This window comes from Musca autumnalis, unplaced genomic scaffold, assembly GCF_047663935.1.
Source record: "Musca autumnalis isolate F117 unplaced genomic scaffold, ASM4766393v1 scaffold_1, whole genome shotgun sequence".
Classification (NCBI taxonomy): Eukaryota; Metazoa; Arthropoda; class Insecta; order Diptera; family Muscidae; genus Musca; species Musca autumnalis.
The window spans coordinates 258,633,684-258,659,282 of NW_027411644.1; the positions used below are offsets into that span (position 1 = coordinate 258,633,684).

Below are 25,599 nucleotides of genomic sequence, written 5' to 3' on the forward strand. Positions count from 1 at the left end.
TCCCGATTTCCAACCATCAGTTTTGAATGGAGTTGCATTAGAATTTTCTCGCCTGACATGGAAAAGAAATATTGAAGTGGGGGTAAATAAAGGTCCTATTGCATTCAACTTGTTGTTTTACACATTTTTGTTTAATTAATTTTATTGATTATTGTTTAATATAATTTATAATTTGTTCGTACTTAATTTATTTTAGGAATATGTATATGTATGTATATGGCGATAAAAACCTTAATTTTCTTTTGTAATTTCTTTAGATTAAAAACCAATTTTTAAAAGAATAACTGTACACAATTGGATTATAATAGTAGAAACGACAAGGAAGGATGGGGATAAAAATGAATGAATGAAGTTAAGTAATATACTATAGATTTAGAATTTAGACAATTAATATATTTTTATTTTCGAATTGAAAATATCAGAAATATAAGGGAGTCATTGGGTGATGGAGGTGGTAGCTTGTGTTATATTTCTTTCGTTTTGCAATTTTGCAACTATTCGTTTAACTATTAAGCTAATCACTATCGTAATCGTTTTTTCCAGCCACTGTTAGGGGTCGTCGTGATTCATCCTCCGAACCATAGACAACTTCTTCATCGGAATCATTAATCATGGAGAATGCCGGATTATCTTTGGTCACTGAGATTTCAGCTAAAAACGAGAAAGATATTTAAAAATTCCACATAAAAAGCAACACATGTTAGGCACTTCTTACCTTGTGAAAATCGTCCACTGGGCGCATAAACATAGGCCATTGTAAATAAATAAAAATTTAAAAGGCCATAGAAACACATAAATTGTGCTGAACTTTTATAGGTGGTATTTAAGCTGGCTACAAAATTATCCTCCAATATTCCGAAACCAAAACGACACGTAGTTACCGTTATGGTTATTGATATGACAAAGAGCATTAGAAGGGTTAAGAATTTCAAACGCATATCTGTAATTGTAAATGAAAACGATATTGTTTTTGAAATGCTTCGAGTGGAAACTTTATAATCTTACCAAAGAAAGGCATTGATCTTAATTCTGTATAGGCTCGCAAGATCAACATGGCCAAATACAAAATATACATACAGCCAGCTATGTAGAAGAACATTTTAAAACCCTGCAATAAAAACAAGTTATATTTGAAACTTTGGAAATATAGCTTATATTAATATTTATTTATTGCGATTAAAGCTTTTAAGCCAATAAACATCGCAATGCGTAAAACTACTACAAAATCATATTCTGCATAACAAAAAATCTTAAAACTATTATTAATATATTGGAATATTGAATCCTTCCACATTATTTTTTATTATGTTTGATCTGTCCATTGCAGTGTAATATATATTCATGGCACAATTACCAAGGCAGTGGTATCTAAAGATTTTGAATATGTTATGTCAAAATTTTCTTTATGTTGTTGGGGAAATTACAACAAACAGCTGGTGTGATACCACAACCTGGGTAATTGTGCCTTGATATACTTTCAAACAGCTCGATGAAACTCGGATGACGACATTTTGAAAATGTTGGAGTCCACATTAAAAGATAAATGGATATAAATTCGCTAACCGATTTATATGGTTATCTTTGCCATTTTTCTAATTTCAAGAATCATTGTTCTACTGATTCTAAGCTATGACGTTACATACTCGTCTTGCAGACAAGTATTATTCAGGTACAACGTATAAAGTGGACGGTTATTACATGCTGGGCAGATGTTCAAATATTGATTTGGATCGACCTATCGTGCACATTCAATGAAATCTTTTTCTCTGCAGTCCATGTGGTGAACAATGTTCGGCGACATGGCCTGTCCTTCTAGAGACCTCGTTTATCTTCGCTAGCTGGCATCCTTGCCTAGCCCCAATAGCCAGACCACCCTGCCCATTTTCTAGGCTTAGGGAACTTTTTGTGATGGGTAACGATAACTTGATGACTTTGCCAAGATACACGATTCGTTGTTCATGCTTTAGCATTACCTTTGAAATTCCGTCATGTCTAAGCGCTTTGAGTGATTTTGCACTTCGGATAACATCCGCAACATCACCCAACTTAAATAGTAATTTTTGACTGTTAAAATAAACTGCGTAACTGTACGGATCTGTTAAAACATTCCTTAAGTCCGATCATTCTTTTTCCCAGTGTTCGATAACGCCTTAACCGTTGTTTATAATTCACAACAGAACATCAGATGCGCTAGCCATTTTTAGTTAGTGTTCACCGTCAATGTCTGCCCTAGGTTTCGTACGGCGATCCTCATCATACTCATTTACTATACCCATCGCTTCGCCTAGCAAATTATGTATTATTTCAGGCATTCGACAATATGGCGAAGGCTGCAGCAGTGATGATGTCTCGAAAATTCATCTCTGCTATCCGAACATCAAAGGGATTAGGGACTTTTCTAATGTGTTGTTTGGTAGATTCCCTGAAACCTTGCCAATTGGTTTTTTATGTTTAAGAAATGTATGGCGATCAGAGGTTATGAAGTCGGATGGTCTATTGATTAAAGTGAGGAGAGGGAAATGGCGGGTTGCCAATTCGTTTCATTCGTCAGTCTAGGTGACATAATGGATATGTCAGGCAAGCTATGGCAGTCTCTTCTCTCTATGCACGGTGGAAAATGTGGAGCTATCTACCAGCCAGCGCTATGCCTCTCTGGTCACATCCACCAGATCTTGATAGGCATGCTCCGTGTGATAAGAATCCAGCGGGTACTGCATCGACAACATCCAGTTGTGTACCGGTAAAACATTCGTCTCCTCATGAAGATGTTCCACTGGTGTCATGAGGAGGCAACTTGTTACAGTCCTCAGGCCGGCATTCTGGCAGGTTAGAATATTCCTTCACTGCGTAGCGCGCTTACAACAGACTGGTATATTGCTTTGTAAGAGGTGAACAGGTTTCTTTCAGAACCCCAGAGGTTTGTGCTGCCGGCCAACGACTTAATGATCTTTTTCCTACTTCCGATTAGATGAAGGTGCGCGTCATGTCCGTGCATAGTGCGTGTTCGTGCCTTCTCGAGAAACGCCGTGTTTGTGCGTGAAAGTGCATAAATATTTTGGTCCGTGTTTGTGCATGTTCGTGCCTAATTTTTTTAGGCACGCGCCCGTCTCTACTTTTGATCTTATCGTAAATAGCTGTAGCTTGCGTGGACGACTTAAACATGCTATCGAACTTTACACCCAATATTTTGAGGTAGTTAGGGGGTCGGAATCAGGGTACCATCGACCTATATGTTCAGTGGGAGCCTCATTTCAGCCGTCCTAGTGTTGAACAGTGTATCAGTGGATGATAGTACGATCTTGGCGTCGGGTTGAATGTCTACATAGCTGACCTTGTGCAGTTCTGCCCTCTGAGGAATAAGAAAATATCCGCCGCTAAATCCGCTGTCACACATTCCTATAATTTATTCTATCTCGATAGTTTGACCCTTGAATTCAAGTATTGGTCACTAGATTCAAGCGAGATAGGCATGTACTGGACAGACTGATGCAATACCACCGCCATCACATCTTGTACGATTTAAGAGCAGCGCTTTGTATGATTTGCATATCCGAAGACGGCAGGTGTTGGTCAACTTCGTTTCTTGAATCGCCGCTACCATTATCCTTCTCCGATTCATAAAACCCAAAATTTCATTGATCTTCCCTCGAAGACCATTGCAGTTAAACTGCAGGAATGTCACATTGTTCAAACTCGACGGTTTCACACATGACCGCTGCTCCCATACACTCCAAGTATGGATCACTAGAGTCAATCTCAAGCGATATAGGTCTGTATAAAAGTCTGAAGGCGACGAACAAGAACATGTAGTTGGCGGCTGACGGTCGCCGGTCGACGTGATGTTTTTTCGGGTCAATTCGTTACATGGTTGTTGTTGTTGTAGCAGCATTTAAACCTACGAAGAAGCATGGGTTTAATGCTGGGTTGGCAGCCGCTGGCCGAATCACTATGGTTCGGGTCAATCCGGTACGAAAGAACCCGCTGTCGTGGGATTGTTACATCCATCGCCATTCAGCTGCGATAGATGGGGGATGTACTCAGTTACAAGGTTGGTTGGTTTCGTGGTGGCCATTATGTCCAGCCTGATGATATGAGAAATCTCAGAAGGTCTCCCAGACCTAGTTCAGTTGTCTCAGCGAGATGTTGCAGGAAAAGTCGTCTTAGAACAGCGTCACTTAAGACATTCCCATCAATGTTTTAGTGTATGTGTAGGTTTGAGTGAAGAAAACAACAACCATATGATGTTTATCGTTTGTTTTTGCTCACGAACACTGTAAGTGAGAGAGGGAGAAGCAAATTCAAAAACAAGTCAGTGGGCATCCTCAAGATAATGTCTTTTCAAAGAAGTCCATCTCTGTCTTAATGCTTTCAATCTTCGTTGCATTTGTGTAGAGGAGGAACAGAGGAGGCGCCTAAAATCTTCTTCATCATCATAGCCTTTGTGTGGTATATGTAGGCGCTTTACATGGTTACCAATAGCCCAATGATCGATCCGGTCGCCACGAGTTTCATGGAGCATGCCCATTGACTTGCGTTGTGAACCTAGGGTTCATTTGCATTTAAATAGGACTACGTCGGGTGTTTTTTTTTTAATAACAATAACACACAAAATTCGAAGTTTTGTGCAGATTTGAAAATTCCCAACATAATCACCAAGCAGACTGAACCTACTTTCATTATTGCTTATTTTATACTTACATTATAATTTTTCGTGTCAACAAAATGACTATAGGTTGGATCCTTCAATTCATTGCATTTCTCCCACGTGGCTAGGACAATAGCACACAGCCATATTGGCATTACCACAATTAGTTTTGGCAAATAGAAACGTAAAAACCGTCGCTCATTTTGACGCAGGCCATGATAGATGCATAACCAAAACATTAAGAGGGCACATAAAAATGTTGCCTGCAACACAGCATCCAACATGCCAGGCAACCATGAATTCATTAGGAATATCAATGGAAAGAAGGGGTCTGCAAAGAGTGAAATCAATTAAAAACTTTTCAAGGTAGTCATTTAGAATTACTTACTATCATATAACAATAACAATGGCAGGAGAACTGATATCCATTTTTGTTCTATTGACCAATCATAAATGGGATACTTTCTCAAGCTGTGGGCATACCAACACTGTAAAGGGAAATATGTATGTTTTATAGAAATTTATAAAGAACTCAAGAAACTGCTTTAAAATGTCGAATGAAATCCTTTCATAGAAATTTATATTTTAAAATTACATTGGAGTTCCATTCGACATTGTCTAACAGATTCTCATTCCGTGACCACTTACTATCACAATAAAGGCAAACAGTAAAAATATAAATCGGAACCATATTTCAATTTGTGTAAATTCGGGACTATAGGTTTTGAACTGAAAAGTGGGGAAAAAGAATGTGAACAATTGGTTATCCATGTCCTTTGTTTCTATATTTTCTAGTAATACTCACATAAAATGTTATTCCCGTTATATTATATTTCTGATGAAATGATTCCAAACCGAAAAATCTCACCGTAATTATATAATGGGCATATTCCAGAAAACCCAAATGCATTACCGTAAATTCTTCACAATCATTGCGAATACAGGATAGATGCCTCGTACGATTATGAACATTATTGGAAGCAAGGATACTTAAGGGTTTGTGCTGTTCCGTAATGCCATCGATACCGACACTAACGTAAAATCGTTTATCATATTTTTCATCTGAAAATGGATTAGAGATAAACAAATGAAAATAAATTACTGTGAATGCGGAAACGTTATTCTCTAAATCAAAATAACAATAGGTATCGTCTTTCTCTGATTATAAAAGTCTGAATATTGTTATTATTTCTTTTCTTTCGTTTTTTCATAGTATGCTGTTTTTTCTAGGGGAGGGTTACTAGCCCGACGCCCAAACCCAAGTTTTTAACGTTCTTATGGGAGAACGCGCGGCACATGTTAGCTCACTACCTTTAACGGGTGTTAAAGACAGTTCCCCAGGTGACACCACGGGGAGGTCAGTGTCCACTTGAGATGAAAGAGAGACCAAGATAAATCCTGGGCTTTGCCATGTTAAAACCGGTCAGGACCGTTGCTTGGTATCTTCCATCCCCTACGTCACGACGATACCACAGTCCCAATCCCAGAAGATGGTATTGAATGTATACCGCCCAGCCAAGATGAGGTAAAGACAGCAATAAATCGGCTGAAGAATAATAAGGCAGCAGGAGCCGATGGCTTACCAGCCGAGCTGTTCAAACCCGGAGGCGACACGCTGATAAGGTGTATTCATCAGCTAGTTAGCACCATCTGGCAGGAAGAACGAGTACCCGACGATTGGAACCTGAGTATCCTGTGCCCCGTCCACAAGAAGGGAGATAAGACTGTATGCTCTAACTATAGGGGCATAAGTCTACTCCCTATTGCCTACAAGATCGTGTCAGGGATATTATGCGAACGACTAAAGCCAATGGTCAACGAGATAATTGGACCATACCAATGCGGCTTTAGACCTGGCAAGTCCACCATTGACCAGATATTTACCCTGCGGCAAATCCTGGAGAAGACCCAACAGATGCAGATCGACACCTACCACCTTTTTGTCGATTATAAAGCAGCCTTCGACAGCCCGCTGCGTTCAAAGGTATTCCAAGCCATGTCTGAATTTGGTATCCCCGCAAAGCTCATCCGTCTTTGCAAAATGACTTTAACTGACACGAGGTCCTCAGTTAAAATAGGAAAGAACCTCTCCGAAGAGTTTGGTACCAAAAGAGGTTTCAGACAAGGAGACAGCCTTTCGTGTGATCTCTTTAACATCCTGCTGGAAAAGGTTATACGAGAGGCAAACGTCAAAAGAAGTGGCACAATCTACACCAATATTCACATGTTACTTGCTTATGCTGATGATATAGACATCATAGGCCGATCAGTAAAAGAAGTAACTGATACCTTTATGAAGGTCGAAGGAGAATCTGCTAAAGTGGGTCTGGCGGTAAACGATGAGAAGACCAAGTTGATGGTGTCGACGCGCAATGCGTCCATTGAGCTCGGGCCGACTGTAGAAGTTGGTTCCTATAATATTGAGGTTGTAACAAGCTGACTTTTACACTAGATATATATTTTACAAGAAGTTATTTTATGTTTATTCATGTCTATAGATAAAGCACGAAATGCATTTTCTTCAATTATTTTACTATTATTTGACTGCTATTTATTTGATCATAATTGTTTTCGTTTATTGCAATTATACTCATTTGCTATAATTATTGGTTTCTCTCATTTTGTTATTGAAACACTCATTTAATATTTTGTAACAACAAATCTATTATCATTCAAATGTTCTCAATGTCTCTTTTTATAAAAAACACTCAATTGATATTTTGTAACAACAAATCAATATGTTTTAATCCCTATGTACTCTTTGTCTCATTTTGTTCCCGTTAACTTTATTTTGTCACATTGTAAAATTCTTATAAGTGATGATCATTTCTAAAATCATGTCATTCTGCTTGTGATCGTCGTCAAATAAAGACTTCTAAAAATACAATACCCGCTTTCATTTGGGGTTTTATTGGGATACCAATATAAAATTATATATTATTATAAATAATATTATTCGGGAAGATTTCCAGATTGGACGTTCAACGTCTGTCACGGATTCTCCCTTATAAATAAAAAGTAGGCGAATTTGACGGAAAACGTCTGTTCGGCCTAATAATAAAATCATATATTGGAACCTAAAAGCAGAACACCTCATCTCATGCTCATCCCCCCTTATTACATTGGCGCCCAACAATAAATTATCCACATAATTGGGAGATATTGTTACAGTTTGTAGTTGTTGTTTGGAGATTTGTATGGTTTGTTTGGTTGTGGGTACAGAACATTTATAGTGAAAAGATGATTCGTCGTAGTCCCAGAAACACGCCATCCACTTCATGCAATAATGCATCAACGTCTTCAAATGGCGATTTATCAAGTCAACCTAGGGGTATTCCACGTACTGTCTCTAATATGGCTTCGATAAATCAGAATTTCGCTGCAAGCTCAGCACATAATGCTCCTATCCCAGCTCAAAATATGGATGTTGCCCAAAACGCTGGTAACGAGAATCCAAATCCAGCTCAAAATATGGATGTTGCACAAAACGGTGGTAACGAGAATGCAAATCCATTATTGCAAAACGTAAATGTTTCGCCAAATGTCCGTCCAGCACCCATATTATCAGCACATTCTTCTAGTATGTCGCAAAATTCAAGTATATTTGCTAATAGTAGTCATTCCAACAATAACCCCGTAAATGTGACACTTACCCAGGACCAATTCCATCAACTGATGAATAACTTTAATGCAAAGCCTGAACCAAAAACGTCCTTTGTAAATTGTAGTGCAAGATTTAACGGTGGTCGTAACGCCACGAAAGTCGAAGATTTCATAGCCACGATACTTGTCTACAAAGAGGCCCAAAACGTGCCAGACAATTTAGCATTAACCAGTTTTCCGTTGCTATTGGAAGGTTATGCGTCCACATGGTGGCAAGGAGTCCAACATGAGGCTACAAATTTTGATATGGCTATTGATTTTTTGCGCAAAGCATTTTCACCCCCAAAACCAGATTGGCGCATATTTGCCGAAATAACACAAGATAAACAGAAAATGCTCGAATCCACTGACTCTTTTGTATGTCGAAAACGTCGGCTCTTTGCTCAACTTTCGGAAAGATTGTCTGAGAACACCATGATCAATATGATATTCTTTCAATTGAATGTTTCCATAAGGGAGAAATTATCTAGAGATGATGTAAGGTCTTTTCAAGATCTGCTCCACAAGGCTAGAAATATTGAAATGTTTCTCAAAGAAAACAAAACGCCTAAACCAAGACCAGAATCGTTTGAAAAGCCTACCAATAGATGCTCTTTTTGCCGAAAGAAAAATCACACAATTGATACATGTTACAAAAAGATTGAATCGGACAGGAGAGGTAACATAAAAGAACGAGAGCAGACAATCAATTGCTACGGTTGTGGTGCAGCAGGATATTTTAGAGCAAACTGTCCCAACTGCAACAATAACAAAAACACAAACAGTAGTCCAGAAAAATTGGATTTCAATTCTCTTTCAACTACCGTTGTCGGCAGAAACGTTCCAACAGTTGCTATCAACATAGAAGGCATGAACGGTGAAGCTTATTTTGATACAGCAGCCCGAACCAGTGTGGCGGGATATCAACTTTTTCAAAAACTCAGGGAGAGAAAGTTCGAATTCCAAAGTGTTTCAGCAGAAATAGTTTTAGCTGATGGCATACCACGCCAGGAAACAGTGTTTTCGACCATAGTTAAAATTGTCGTAGGCAAACGATTGCGGAAAATACGTTTTATATGCTTACCAAAAGCTAGAGATAATCGAACGCTGATTGGAATAGATTTTATGGAACAAGCCAATATAGTTTTAGATCTGGCAGATAGATGTTGGCATTTCAAAGATGAACCAAATAAACATTTTGAGTTCAAAATGAACAAACCTGGAGAAATTAGTTCGATACCAATAACACATACTAATGTTAAGAAGCATAATGAAGTAAATAGTTATTTGTCCTGGTTCGAGCAAACCAATAACAAAAAGGTTACCACATCTAACAACGTGACTGATTACTCGCCCAGATCAATAAATCGAATTTTTGAAGACTCTGTCCCACAAAACTATCTGCCTGAGTTTGATGCAAAATTGTTTCCTCCTCCCTTGAAACGTAGAAGAGATTCAGAAGAAGCATTAGAGCTGAATGCGTTTGATTTCACGCTTAAGGATCAAGAAGGAACAAATTTGTCTGTGAATGAGAAAGAAGCGGTTGAAAACCTTTTAACGAGTGTAAAGGACGTCTTCGAAGACAAAATGGAGACAGTTCCATATATTGAACATTCCATAAATACCGGCAATAATGCTCCAATATCATGTCCTCCATACAGACTTTCTCCAGCTATGAGAGAAAAGCTAAAAGTAGAAATTGCTGACATGTTGAAAAAAGACATTATTGTAGAAGGAGAATCCCCGTGGGCTTTCCCAGTGGTCATCATCCCAAAGAAAACAGGTGAAATTCGTGTATGCGTAGATTATAGAAAATTAAATGCCATCACAATAACCGACAAATATCCCTTACCTCGTATGGACGACTTATTGCATGCAGCCAAAGCCACGTCGTATATGTCAACTATAGATTTGAAGTCAGGTTATTGGCAGATAAAATTGGCCACTTCAGATATGATTAAAACAGCATTTACTACACCTTTTGGGATTTATATATTTAAGAGAATGCCATTTGGACTCAAAAATGCTCCGGCAACTTTTCAAAGACTTATAGATAAGCTCAAAAATAGTCTTCCGCAAGTTTTGATTTTGGCTTACTTAGACGATATTATTATATGCTCTAAAAGTTTTGAGAGTCATATAAATGATCTACAATTGGTTTTCGAAAAAGTACGGAAATTCAAGCTCCAGCTTAACCGTGATAAGTCTTTCTTCTGCAGGTCAGAAGTTAAGTATCTTGGTCATATTTTAACGGTTAATGGACTGATGCCAGACCCAGATAAAACGAGTGCTATTATGCAGAGACCACGCCCTAAAAATTTAAAGCAGTTATTGTCGTTTCTGCAAACCTGTTCGTGGTTCCGCCGTTTTATTCCAAACTTTGCTGAAATATCGAAACCAATATCTAAACTAACAAAGAAAGACGCTAAATTTATTTGGGCGGAAGATCAACAACAAGCGTTTGAGAAATTAAAAATGATGTTGACATCTCCACCAATTCTTAAACAAGTCGATGAAGATAAACCATTCAATTTAAAAACAGATGCCAGCGACTATGCGCTTGGGGCAGTTTTGATGCAGGGGGAGAAAGAGAATGAACACCCCATAGAATATGCCAGCCGTTTGATGCTGCCAGCCGAGCGTAATTACTCCACTACGGAGAGAGAGGCGTTAGCAGTTGTTTGGGCTGTGAAGAAATTTCGAGGCTACATTGAAGGTTCCACTATAAATGTCCTAACAGACCATCAGCCATTAAGATGGCTCTTTTCAATAAAATCACCAACAGGACGATTGGCAAGATGGGCTCTCGAGCTACAATCATTCAACATTAAATTTGGGTATACCCCCGGAAAACAAAATGTTGTAGCAGATACCCTTTCGCGTCCTCCCTGTCCAGTAGAAACCCACACCGACACTAAATGTGAATGCTTTTCCATATCAATTGATTTCCCTAGAAAAGGCGCTGCAGAAGTACGAAATTTACAATTGGAAGACAGTGATATCAAAGAAATAATTGATTCATTTGAAGCAAACGACGATAATGTCTTGAGATATACAGGCCGAGGATACTTGTTAGTAGATGGCGTATTATATAGATATTGTGCAGATCAGGATTCTGAGTCAGGTCAGTTGGTCATTCCAAAGTCAATGCGTGCAGACATACTTAAGAGATACCACGACGACCCAATGGCTGGCCATTATGGCGTTGATCGCACAACTCACAGAATAACTCAAAACTACTACTGGCCAAAAATGCGAAGTGAAATAGCGAAATACGTGAAAGAATGTCTGGAATGTCAACGTTATAAGCCATCCAACTTAAAGCCGGCAGGATTACTTCAAACTGTATCAAGTAGACAAAGATTCGAAGTTATTGCTATTGATCTCGTTGGCCCGTTGCCACGAACACAAAAAGGTAATCAATGGATTCTGGTCATAGAGGATATATGCAGTCGTTGGGTTGAAATGTTTGCAATAAAAGAGGCCACTGCTGAACTTTGCTCCAAAATCATACTAAATGATATAATATTGCGATACGGAGTTCCAAGACGGATTCATACCGATAATGGTCCGCAGTTCATATCGGCAATAATGCAAAAACTGACATATTGCTTAAATATAAAACAGTCATTTACACCAGTGTATCATCCAGAAGCAAATCCTGTGGAGAGGAAAAATCGTGACTTAAAAACACAGCTTGCCATATCTGTTGGCACTGATCACACATCCTGGGATTCAAAACTTCCAATGATTCGTTTTGCAATGAATACTGCTAAATGCGAGAGCACAGGGAATTCGGCAGCATATTTAACCTTTGGACGTGAATTAAGGAGTCCCATAGAAGTAAACCTTGACTTAAAAGCTGTTATTTTGTCCGAGAACTTTATACCTCAAATCACGCCTTATTTGTTGAAAATGGCACATTTCTTGGATACAGCAAATGAATCAGTGGAAAAGTTACAAGACCGAAACAAAGTGTATGCAGATTTAAAACGTAGAAAGGGTTCTGAATTCAATATTGGAGACAAGGTTCTAGTAGCGACACATGTTTTAAGCAATGCTGGCAAAAACGTAACATCGAAGTTCGTACCCCGCAGGGACGGACCATATGTAGTAACTGGGAAAAAGGGTTCTACATGTTATATAATTGCATCCATTGAAAATCCTGAAATACCCATTGGAACATACCATGCATCGCATTTAACATCATATGGTGGACAAACCAATAAACCTATATACCCACTAAGAAAAAGGGGTCGTCCAGCTGCAAAATCAACAAATCCCACAAGTTCGTCAGTACAGAACAACGATAAAAACATTGACAATATTCAGATCTCCAAAGACAAACAACAAGACTGTAATAATACAACAACAACTACTGAAGCAAATAATAGCAATTCCAACAATACAGACGACACTGGAAGAGTGCTCCGCCCACGAAAAGCTAAGAAGATGACTTAGATGCTGCCACATCGTCGGGACGACTTCTATGGCAGAGGGGGAGGTTGTAACAAGCTGACTTTTACACTAGATATATATTTTACAAGAAGTTATTTTATGTTTATTCATGTCTATAGATAAAGCACGAAATGCATTTTCTTCAATTATTTTACTATTATTTGACTGCTATTTATTTGATCATAATTGTTTTCGTTTATTGCAATTATACTCATTTGCTATAATTATTGGTTTCTCTCATTTTGTTATTGAAACACTCATTTAATATTTTGTAACAACAAATCTATTATCATTCAAATGTTCTCAATGTCTCTTTTTATAAAAAACACTCAATTGATATTTTGTAACAACAAATCAATATGTTTTAATCCCTATGTACTCTTTGTCTCATTTTGTTCCCGTTAACTTTATTTTGTCACATTGTAAAATTCTTATAAGTGATGATCATTTCTAAAATCATGTCATTCTGCTTGTGATCGTCGTCAAATAAAGACTTCTAAAAATACAATACCCGCTTTCATTTGGGGTTTTATTGGGATACCAATATAAAATTATATATTATTATAAATAATATTATTCGGGAAGATTTCCAGATTGGACGTTCAACGTCTGTCACGGATTCTCCCTTATAAATAAAAAGTAGGCGAATTTGACGGAAAACGTCTGTTCGGCCTAATAATAAAATCATATATTGGAACCTAAAAGCAGAACACCTCATCTCATGCTCATCCCCCCTTATTACAAGGTAGTAAAAGACTTCGTCTACCTCGGCACCTCCGTAAACACAACAAACGACATCAGTTGTGAAATAAAAAGAAGAATTGTATTGGCCAACAGATGCTACTTTGGTTTAAGTAAGCAGTTTAAAAACAAAGCCACATCTCGTCAAACAAAAATAACGCTCTACAAAACACTGATACTACCCGTGCTGATGTATGGCTCCGAAGCCTGGGTACTTGCGCAAGCAGACATGGCAGTGCTTGGTGTGTTTGAGAGAAAAATTCTTCGAAAGATCTACGGACCAATCTGCGTTGACGGTGAATATCGACGTCGTATGAACCACGAGCTGTATCTGCTGTACAACGACATCAATATTGTTAAACGTATCGAGATGCAGCGATTGCGTTGGCTAGGCCATATCATAAGAATGAGCGATGATGACCCCGCTAAAAAGGTGTATAAACACGGACCGCTTGGCGGTGCATGCAGAATTGGCAGGCCAAGGAATAGATGGCGCAAACAAGTGGATGATGAGATGAAAAGGCGCGGTATTCCAGAAAGCGAAGCAACAAATAGAGAAAATTGGAGATCTTTTCTTAGTTCGGCCTATAGAACAAATGTTCTGTAATGGGCCAGCTAAGTAAGTAAGTATATTGTTATTATTATTTTTTTTAACTCAAAAAATTCCAATTCCACGGCGGCAGGTTCTGCGACATGGGATTTGTTTATCTTGTTTTTGTTTATTGGAAGCGGCATATCCCGGAATGTGTATGATTGATCCGTGTCGAGATCGAGCAAAACTCGGCACCAATAAGGATCCACCTCACACAAATTTCGATGAGATTCAATAGGTTTTGGAAGTGGAAACAACAGACACAACACCAATATTTCACGACGCTTTAAGAAAAACCCTTACATAGAATTCTTTTTGCAGATCAGTTGACGTGTTATATTGCATTTCATGTCGGAAGTATATCTTGGTAGAGCCGGTGCAGGTGCGAGTTCAAAAAAATTTAGATTGTTAAGGACTTCATGCGTAATTTTATTTTATTTTTTATTTTATTTCAAAATTCATACATGATACAAAGCCTCAATGGCCAAATAAACGTATCTCAAGACAAAAAATACCTGAGTTATAAAATAATAAATTCAATTCAATTTACTTAAATACATTAATATATAACAATAAATTATTATTTAAATGCATATATATTTCTTTCTTCGGCTCCCCAGCCATAAAAACAGTTAAAGAAGAATAACAATAACAAAAAACAAAAAAAAGTCCAAAGAGTAGTAACTCAACATGTGCTGATTATTCAAAGAGTAACATATTATACATGACTTTAAATATATATGGATTGTTGTTCACGTAGCCTTTGCATGTATCTAAGGATTTTCAAACGAAAAGAGTTATTGGTGTGAGAAAAAATACGTAGTTCTAATGGTAAATAATTCCAAAACCGAGCGACTCTGACTAAGAAAGACCTAGAATATACATCTTTCCAAATCCTAGGAATAAAAATCTGAGGATTTCTGGTGAAGTTTAAAAAAGTAAATATCCTTCTAAGGGCAAACGGCATATTCGTTTTAATAAGATTGTAAAAAAGCAACACACAACGATATTTGACAAACATATCGAATGAGCACCCTAGAAAACGAATGACATGGCCAGACACATGACTTCTTCGCCGAAGATTAAATAAAAAGCGTGTAATAGTATTCACAATACGGTTCACTTTGTCAATATTTTCGCCAATAGTGCCAGAATATACTTCTAACCCATACAAAACTTGAGATAACAAAAGAGAATTCGCCAGCATTAACTTAATTCTGTAAGGAAGATATAAATTTGATCCATAAACTCTACGCAACATGCCCCAGACTCTCCCAGACAAAGCATCAATATGGCTTCCAAATGAAAGATCACAATCAATAATTACACCCAGACACTTATGTTGCTGTACAAAGTCGATTTTAGTGCGATCCAAGAAGATGTCAATATTAGGCAAAAAATTGTTATTGCTGCAAAAAAATAACGCCTTGCTCTTGGAAGGATTGACTTTTAATGAATTCCTTGTCGCCCAGCGAACAAAATAATTTAGATTTGAATTTATATTACTTTCAAGAATATTGATAGTATCACGTCTGCTATTAAAGAGCAAGAATATATCATCTGCAAAAATAAAAGTAGAGCAAAAAGCAGAATTCATGTGAATAGGAAGGTCATTCACATATAGGATAAATTGAAGGGGACCAAGTACAGATCCTTGTGGGACACCAGAGAACAAGGGTAGGAAACTAGACTGACAACCATTTAGCACAACAAACTGGCTCCTATCACACAAGTATGAATAAATCAGTTTACAGGCAGATTTAGAGAAGTCAAACTCATCTCTCAATTTTAATATAAGTGAGGTATAATCAATAGAATTGAAGGCTTTGGACAAATCTAATGATACAAGAACACTAACCATATCATCATTTATGGCTTTACGAATGGAGTCAGTTAATTGAAGCAATAAATGAGTAGTATTATGTCCCTTGCGAAAAGCAAATTGACACTCATTAATCCGACTTTCGCAAATCTGAAGCATTTGATTTTTAATGACATGCTCCATAATCTTAGATACAGCTGGCAAAATAGAAATTGGCCTCAAGTCATCAGATTCCCTAACAGACCGCGATTTTGGAATCGGCACCACGCGAGCCGTCTTCCACGCAGATGGGAAAACTGATGTAGTCAAAATAGAATTAAAAAGATTTAGCATAAGACCTGAGACATATGGAAATACAAGTTTAATGAAGGATATAGGTATGCCGTCAATACCGACAGATTTAGAGGCAACCTTATTCATTGCTTCACAAAGCTCTTCTTCATTAATACAGCGAAAAGAAAAAGACGAATCAGCATCCAGGAAATCATCAACATTAAAAAATAAATCATTAGATCCATCAGAAGCATTAGCAAAGAACTCGTTGATAGTATTTACATCAATATTTATCACCTCATTGTTGTTTCCAACACAACCATGACTTCTTAGAACCTTCCAAAGCCTAGTGGAATCCATTCTCCCATAAAGCCTCGCATAATGAATTCTCCTCTCTTTGCGTATAACAGATTTTGACTTGTTCCTGTACTTACAATAGATCCGCCAGTTATTGCTCTAGCGAATTCTATGGCAATCGTTCATCAAAGAAAACTAAAAATTTTATTTTTGCCTTATTAATACCCCGTTTATATATAACCGGATTTAACAAACCGACTGGGTTTTAAATGTCAATTCCATTGCTTATACTTCAAACAAATCCTCATAAAGAAGGTTAACCCTGCAAAAAGCTCTAATATAAACAGCATATAAGGCGAAGGTCATTTATAGTGAATTTTTTATTTAATTAATTAATTTTCTTTCGAGTTGAGCTTTCATGACCTAAGAGATACATTGAAAAATTAGGATTCCACCGAAGTCCCACGGATCCAACCGATCTTCAGGCGTATTAGGATGTTGTTTTTGTGGAAGACGAAGGCAAAGCTTGGTAACTAGTAGAGTTTTGCCAAAGGAACTATATGGAACTATCTATTTCACTTCGCAGTTCCAAGGCCTACATTTTTTCTTTGAACAAACTGCGTATACTTAACATCACACGTTATATTTTATGATGATACTCATACGTTTTGGAACTAGTACTTCATTAGATAAATGCATATGCGAAATTATGTCAGTTAATTGAAACTCCAAACTTTTCCTATAGTCCTGCTTGGTAATCCCACTTTTCAATGTTCACAAATACTATGCTATACTATACTTTTATTCCTACGTCATTAGTAATTCCTCTTCTAATCAGAAGATTTTTTGATTGATTTTCAATGTATCTCTTAGGTAATGAAAGCTCAACTCGAAAGAGAATTAATTAAATAGAAAACTAAAAATTGTTGTTGGTTTAGGGATTTTATCAACGACCATTTTTAGGTTTGTTTGATGAAAGATTTCCATGGAGTTCGCTAGTGTAATGACGTCTGAAGTCCTTAACAATCTGCAACAATCTTCGTCGGCACAACTACTCTCCGGATATAGTAAGCTACTAAATTCCTACAGAGAACGTATTGTACCTGTTACAAGCTATTGCTGGTGTCATCTAGCCTGCCAAACTGCCAAATTTCAGACAGTTTTACAATTTACGCTTTAGAGAACTGTCAAGAGAACATTCTTCTTTATTTGCCAATTCGTTTTCCGAATGTTAGCGACCAATACAATTATAAATAGATTTGTTTTTATAAATACGTATATATACAATATTTGTTTAAAGATTGCTTAGTATGTCTGCAAACGCATTTCTATCTCTAGCCGTTGATAATAGGGTTGTAGTATCTCGGATGCCCGTCCATTCTGTAATATTATCCATCCATGTTGTCTCCTTTCTTCCTCTAACAGGTCTTCCTTCTATCTTTATTATGTTTTGTAGCAATTTATATTCTTGATTTCGCATTATATGCCCCAGGTACGCAGTCTTTCGTCTTTTTATAACTGAGATAAGTTCTCCTTCGCAGTGCATCCTTCTCAGTACATCGGTATTTGTCATATGGGCTGTCCAGGGAATTTTGAGTACTCTCTTATAAATCCATATCTCAAAAGCTTCCAGTCTTCTTATATCAGCACTTTTAATTGTCCATACTTCCGTTGAATATAATAACACTGACCAGACATATGTTTTGATAAAACGAATCTTTGTTTCAAGGTTAATGTCATGACTCGTAAGTGCTCTCTTATATTTTGAAAATGCTTCTCTGGCCTGTTCAATTCTGCATCTTATTTCTTGCGAGGACTGCCACAGTTCAGTTATTGTAACTCCCAGATATTTGAAACTTTTAACTCTGTCAACATAGGTATTGTGAATTTTCAATGTTGTATTATTGTGTTCATTCTTCTTGCTTATAACCATGAATTTGGTTTTGCGGATGTTAATTTTCAGACCGTATTATTCACAAGGCTCTGGGGTCCAGTTATGCTATGCGCCAGTAAGGTTGTATCATCAGCATATCTTATGTTGTTCAGAAATGTTCCGTTTATATGAATGCCGATTGGGATTTTGTTTATGGATTCATGAAAAAATTTTTCTGAGTAGATATTGAATAGCAAAGGTGACAATATGCACCCTTGTCTCTTTCCCTTAGATATGTCAATTCTATCTGTCATTTCCCCGTCCACTTCTATTTGTGCACTTTGATGCCAATATAGACTTTTGATACAATGCACTTCTTTCTGGTCTAGGCCAATGGAGATGAGGATGTCAATCAACTTATCGCGTAACACTGTATCAAAAGCTTTTTCGTAATCTATGAAGCATAGAAGTGCGTCTTTTTGTGCGTTTTTACATTTCTGGACCAATGTTTGTATCGAAAAAAGTGCTTCTCGGGTTCCCATACCTTCCTTAAATCCAAACTGAGATGTTTGTTAAATGTGCGATGTTTTCGTCATCTATTAATTTAAGGATTTTCGAAGGAATCTCGTCAAGGCCACAAGCTTTCCTATCTCTCAGATTGTTTATTGCTGTTTCAACTTCTCTTCGACTGATGGGATTTCCTGTAAGAGATTGTTGAGTCCGTTGTTCAAAAGTTGTTCGATTTTCATCTGTAAAAATTTGTTTTATATAATCTCTCCAAATAGTCTTCTTTTCGTCTGTATCAAACACAGGATCATTATTATCATTATATAGTACTTTTGATTAAGTTTTGCGGTATACACCAGCCATTTCGTTTAACTTTTTATGGAGATTAAAGTCGTCGTGAAGGCTTTTCAATCTTTCAATCTCCTGACATTGCTTATTTATATGATTGTTTTTCGCCATGCGTATAGCGACTTTGATTTCCCTGTTTAGTTCCCAATACAGTTCAAAGTTCATGTTTTTATGTTTTCGTCTCTCTTCCATCATGTTGAGAATATCCTGTGTCATCCATTCCTTCTGTGTGGATTTTTTGCCGTATCCGAGGGTATTATCTGCTAGGGGTTTGAGCGTAGTCCTTAGTGTGTTCCACAAGTCGTCAATGTTTTCAGTATTTATATTTCTTAGTTCTCGATTTATATTATGTCGAAGATTTGCTTTCAAGAGAACATAAGAGGAAAGAAAATGTAGCTAAACAATCTGTATTGTCGCAACATTGGAGGCGGAACAAGTTAAAAGGTGAAATAAAGAGAGGACATTATTCAAGTTTGGGGACGTTCTTTATTTATTTATTCATATTTAATACAAGATAAGTAATTGCTTTGTTCCAGAACCTGCAAGAAGGCGCCTTTTTTGAATACGATAACAATTTTTCCTTTATGTTGTCAAAAAAATAGAAAAAATTAGTAGATTCTTGCAGTACTGGAACAAACCAAAAACATAGCATGTCTTCATCTCAATAATTCGGCTCTGCCTCCAAGTTCAGAAAGGACCTGTATAGGATTAGTGTAAAGTGAGAATGGAGTTAGGTGAATCGGGTTGGCTGGGCAGTTAAAAAAAGTGCTGCGTAGTATGCAGACGGGTGCCGCATGCTGGGCAGATGTCCAGCGTGCCATCAATCTTGGTCCAGTAGGAATTGAGCCTGCTGCACCAACCAGATCTTAGTTGCGGCAACACGACTCTCGTTTGCCTGTTGTTGTTGTAACAGTGTTTATTATTATGTTTGTATGTTCGTTCTTCTGTTCAATCTGGCTCTGGGTCTATCTCCAGTACCAGGAAAGTGGCTGCGTCGATGGGATGTAACCACAAATCCACTGGAGTTAGATAAGTAGGTTTGGCTGGGCAGTTGAAAAGGTGTTTTGTGTCGTGCGGGCCCATGCCGCTTACTGGGCAGATGTCTTGCACGGCGCGGTCGATTTCCGCACAATAAGAATTTAGGCGACTGCAATATGTGTCGGGCCTAGCCAGCAGATGGTGATTGGGATGGCTCTCACGGTAACACCCAAGCAAGTATTGAAACGAAAGCATCTCATTGTGTTGCTTTACTGGAAGAATCTTGCCTCCTCATGTAGATGGTCCTCTGAAGACTTGAGGAGGCACCCTGCTGCTGTTCTCAGGACGGCATTCTGGCAGGATTGAATATTTTTCCAATTCGTATCACATAATCCCGGGGACCAAACTGGCGCCGCATAGCTGTGTGGTGCCGACCTATCGCGTTATATGTGGTCAACAAGGTTTCTTTATCTGATTCCCAAGTGCTGCCGGCTAGGGACTTGAGGACCTTGTTCCTACTTTTCAGTTTGTCGCAGATAGCTGTGGCATGAGCGCACGACTTGAAAGTATTGTCGAATGTGACCCCTAGTATTTTGGTGCAGTTTGTGGTCAGAATTCTGCTACCGTCGACCACGACATTCAATTCTCTTCCAAACTGCGCTGTCCATGTGGTGAACAGAGTGGCTGTTGATTTTGTAGCGGAAATCTGCATATTCCTCGAATGGAAAAATGTGTTAAGATCGTTTAACTAATTGTTCAGTTTCTCACAGATGTCATCAGGACAGGCACCTGACGCCAGGATCGAGCAATTATCCGCACACGTTAAACAGTTCCGGAGATATCACACCACATTGGGGAACTCCCTGCTTCACTCTACGGGGTTTGGACTTCTTGTTCCTGAATTCCACGTACGACTGTCTTCCACACATATAATTGACTATCCAACGTTTCAAGCATGGCCGGAGGGTTTGTCTGCTCAATATCCTCAAACAGCGTGGAGTGCCTGACTGTATCAAAGGTTTTTGATAAGTCAAGCGCCACCATCACTGTTCTATCGCACGGCCGTCTCTGGTTGAGTCCTTGACAAATATATGTGGTAATGGCGTGCAGCGCAGTTGTCGTGCTGTGCTGCTTACGGAATCCATGCTGATGAACTTGATAGCTGTTTCTGATACTGGGGAGGACTAAGGTCTCAAGGGTCTTTGCTACGGGCGACAAAAGCGAAATCGGCCTGTACGATTTACTTTTGCAGGCATCCTTACCTGGCTTCCGTAGCGGGACCACCCTGCCCATTTTCCAGACTTCGGGAACAATGAGGCTGGCTAGCGACAAGTTGAGAACTTTAGTGAGATACTCCACTCCCGGCTCATCCAGCTGTTTCAACATTACCATGGAGATTCCATCAGGGCCCAACGCTTTGGATGATTTAGCGTTCCTGATGGCATTGGCAACATCATCCATTGTAAACTGTGGTGGTTCCTCCTCGGCAGGAAGAGATCTGATGCTACGTAATTCTCTTCGCCCTGTCACTCTCGGGGTGTCGATTGAAATAACTTGCGCACCTCGTCGGGTCAGTCAACGTAACGTCGCCAGTGACTGAGTTCCTATCTTCCCTTCTTCCAGGGTTCGAGAGTGACATAACCGTTGCCACAATTCACCTATACCGGCTCCAATGTTGCAACTCTTCAGATGATTTAACCACTTGTTCCGCTTATGCTCGCCGACCAGCCTGTTAACTTCCAGTGTCACCTCCCTGACTCTGGGGTCTTTGGGGTTGGTTCGACGAAGCTCATCACGCTCATTTGCTAATCCCGTCGCCTCTGCTGGGAAGTTTGGTCTTACTTCGGGTATTCGACCAGCAGGGATATGGCGAGCGGCTGCAGCAGTGAAAATGTTTCGGAACGTCTTTTTTGCTTCCCGAACATTACGACGCCATGAGTGTACAATCATCCGCGTATGTAATAAACTCACTACCGTCTGGAGGGCGTGGAATTGCAGAAAGGTAGAGGTTAAACAGTTCCTGCTTCACCCGGGGTTTGTATTTCCTGTCTCTGTATTCCACGTATGACTGGCGACCACACAAGTAGTTGATGACCTAATGTTTCAGACAAGGCCGGAGGGTAGTATTCTCTATATCTTTGAACAGCTTAGCATGACTGACCGTGAGAACGGCCTGTATTATTCACCTTTGATCAGATCCTTGTCAGGTTTCAGCAGCGGGATCACCCTGCCCATCTTCCAGGCTTCGAGAACTTTTAGGGTGGCTAGCGATATGTTGAGGACCTTACTTAAATACTCGTCTCCCGGGTCATCCAGCTGTTTTAGCATCACCAGCATAACGGAATTTCGGGTCCGAACGCGTTGGACGTTATTGCTCCTCGGATAACATTTGCAACATCACCCATCGTAAATTGTGTTGGTTCCTCCTCGGCTGGAAGAAATCGCAAACGACGTAAAACACTTCTCTTCTCCCGGTCGCTATCGGGGTGCTCTATAAATTGTGTGCAAAAATAGCCGTTAATTTGACACTTCCGTTGACAGTTGCAAAAACCGTGCTTGTTAGCAATACCAGATGTTTGCAGAACTGCAAATGAAGCGAGTTAAGGGGAGTACACACTAGCAGTCAAAACTGACAGTCGACGTACTTTTAGGACAATTTTCCGGCAAATAACAAGTCCCAATTTACATTAGGCGAGTTTACTTGCGGCAATTGTCATTTTGTAGGAGAGAGAGGTGAGGCATATGGTAACCCTTTGCCTCTCAGCACCCTCTCTCACCTACAAACTGACAATTGCCGCAAGTAAACTCGCCTAATGTAAATTGGGACCAACTTTTATTTAGCTAAAAACGTTTGAAATACAATATTTACGGTATTATTTAGAGATTACAAAACAAATTTTTCAGTTAGGCTTTGATATTCACGAAATAGACCTCGATGACTGTCAGTTTTGCTTGTCAATGTGTACTATACTTTAATGACGTTGTGTTAGATGGAACATACTCAGCAAACATCGACTTGGTTTATAGCCTTGGAAATGTTCGTTCCGATTAGACGTAGCGTTCGTCAAGTACTAACAGCGACAGCAAGAGTTTTGTACATAGGCTTATGAAATATAAATGTTCTGTATCGGATCGCATAATCAACTACTCATTACTAGTGTTGGGCAATCTCGTTCATTGAGCGGATCGATCTTTTTCATTCCGTTCACCAAAAAGATCCGGGTCGTTTACTTCGTTCGTTGGCTCTTTTTCGTTCAACAATACATTTGACTGTGTTCGTTCACGAATGACACAACTGTTGTGTTACTTGCTTGTTTGTGTGCTAATGGGGGTGGTTTTGTTTCTGAACGTAGTGATGGTGGTTTTGATATGAAAGAACCAGATGAACGAATGCTGCAAAAGAAAGATATGACCGAGATGTGCCACTGAATGAGGTGAGTTACTGAGCGAGAGTAGCTCTCTGAATCATTGTTTGTTTTGTGTGGAAATTTGTGCTGCTTCCGCTAACGCAGCGTTTGTTTAGAGTTTGACTGCAAAACCAATGCTGCTAATTTTGTAAGCAGCAATGACTCGTCCATCGGGGATCTAAATGAACAATATAAAAGAATGAGCTGGATACGGATCCGTTCGTTCTTTTCACGGAATCGTTCCTTTGAGCCGGTTCGTTCATGAACGACGCAACTCTACTCATTACACATGTCAGGTATCAAGACATTATCCTGCAAAGGCCATAACCCCCTAGTAGAACGCTCGCTAGTCACATTTTTTGAGTATATCGGCTATGGAAAACATGGTCTGGATGAAACCCGAACTCCATCTCCCCATTACTACGACCTGGAGTGTAAGTATACTTTATATATATCCAGATATATTGACAGATGGATGGACGAGCACACAGAGCTAGATCGCTTAATCTCGTCGAGATATGAAAATCGGTCAGATTATGCCCAAAGCAAGTGTTACATGATTTTTGGGGAAAAACAAAATTAAAATGTGCTCAAAATAAATTGGCTTAAAATACTTTACAACTATGTACAAACGGTCTTTTCATGTCCTTTTGCTTCCGAAGAAGATTTGTGAATTATAATTAGTTCCATGTTTTTTAACCAAAAGAAAAAAAATAAGTCTCATACTCACCATCATTATTATTCGTTACAATTTTGGCAATTAACCACAACTGCTGGGAATACGTTGTCATCAGAGGAGATTTCATGGCAAAAGGTCCCGTTGCCAAAACGCTCGAGGAATTTGCCAATGTTGTACGATTCAATATAGTTTTAGCGGTAATTTCTGTTGTGCTTGTTATCGGTGGACCGGTTAAACCAATTATTATACCCAAACCGAAGCAGGTGAAAAATCCCAAAAAGACCATAACAAATTCACGTTTGTGCATTGAATATAAACGCATATGAACGGAACGTTCACAGCGATCATGATGATATGCTGGAGCTATGTATTTATTAAATTCACTAAATAAATCACTGAATTGTGAGAGGGAATTTTTAAGGCGCAGTAAGATACCTCCGGATGGCAAATGATACGCATAACCTAAGTTATCAGAGGGTGGTTTGGCCATATTGATGATGATGTGGTGTGTTTTGTTGCAGTTGTTTTTGTTGTTGCCAAACTGGGGCCTGTTTGTCTGCTGAAGTCAACAAAGCCAAAAAGGATGTGGGGGGCAGACACAAAGAACCACACTTAAAAAAAGGATTATCTAACGAAATTGCCAAATAAGAAATATTTCCGTTGACCTTATTTAAGTAAAGAAATTTTAAAACTTTTTTCGTTTGTAATTACTTATTTTTAAGACAATAAACCAGGACTTTTGTTTGTTTGTAGTCATGTATTTGCTAAAACAAATAACTTTTCAAGGTTTCGGGGCTAATTTATTTGCTTGTCGTTTATTGTTTTCGCCATCTTTTTTCACTTGCAGTATAAATTTCATTTTTTTCGTTGAGATATTTTTTAATAAAAACATTGATGATTTTTTAATCATTTACACATTTCATTAACTTGCTCATTCATATTTAACCACTTATAATAATTTATTTCTTGAAATTATAATTTTTTATTGATTTTACATTTTTTGCCTTTAACTTTGTGTAAAAATCACGACGAAACTTTGTAACATTTTTTCCAATGGATACACTTACACATATGTTGGTTAAAACTCGATGGGGTGGTTTTTGGCGTTTGTCAAAAATGACAGTATGTTGCATATTTTAAGGCGCATGCCCCGAACCAAATGTTGTGCTATTGATAACTCGAGCATGTGTTAAAATTTGTAATGATGTTTTGTTGTTTGTTTGCATTACCGGCATTTATTTTTTATGTCCCCGTTTAAATTTCTTTTCTAGGGAAAGGTGTGGTGATTTCGTTTTGTAAACAAAGCTTCGCAATACTACTATATCGGGGTACAATAG

The 25,599-nt window shown here is 38.5% G+C and overlaps 1 protein-coding gene across 2 annotated transcripts; it reads right to left on the reverse strand.

Annotated features, from left to right (window-relative positions):
• Positions 1–111: 111 nt before the first annotated feature.
• Positions 112–25,331, reverse strand: LOC141389447 (transmembrane protein 181). 2 transcript variants are annotated; one of them, XM_073960938.1, is made up of 9 exons: positions 24,974–25,331; positions 24,314–24,890; positions 5,451–5,707; positions 5,294–5,374; positions 5,034–5,133; positions 4,699–4,976; positions 1,006–1,108; positions 716–940; positions 112–651 (listed from the first exon to the last, which is right to left on the reverse strand). In XM_073960938.1, exons 2-9 carry the CDS (start codon positions 24,750–24,752, stop codon positions 515–517), a joined length of 1,620 nt encoding a protein of 539 aa, XP_073817039.1. In that variant the 5' UTR covers positions 24,753–24,890; positions 24,974–25,331; the 3' UTR covers positions 112–514. The 2 variants fall into 2 exon arrangements, with proteins under 2 accessions (XP_073817039.1, XP_073817040.1); XM_073960939.1 differs by having other exon boundaries at positions 25,177–25,197.
• Between the last annotated feature and the right edge of the window lie 268 nt (positions 25,332–25,599).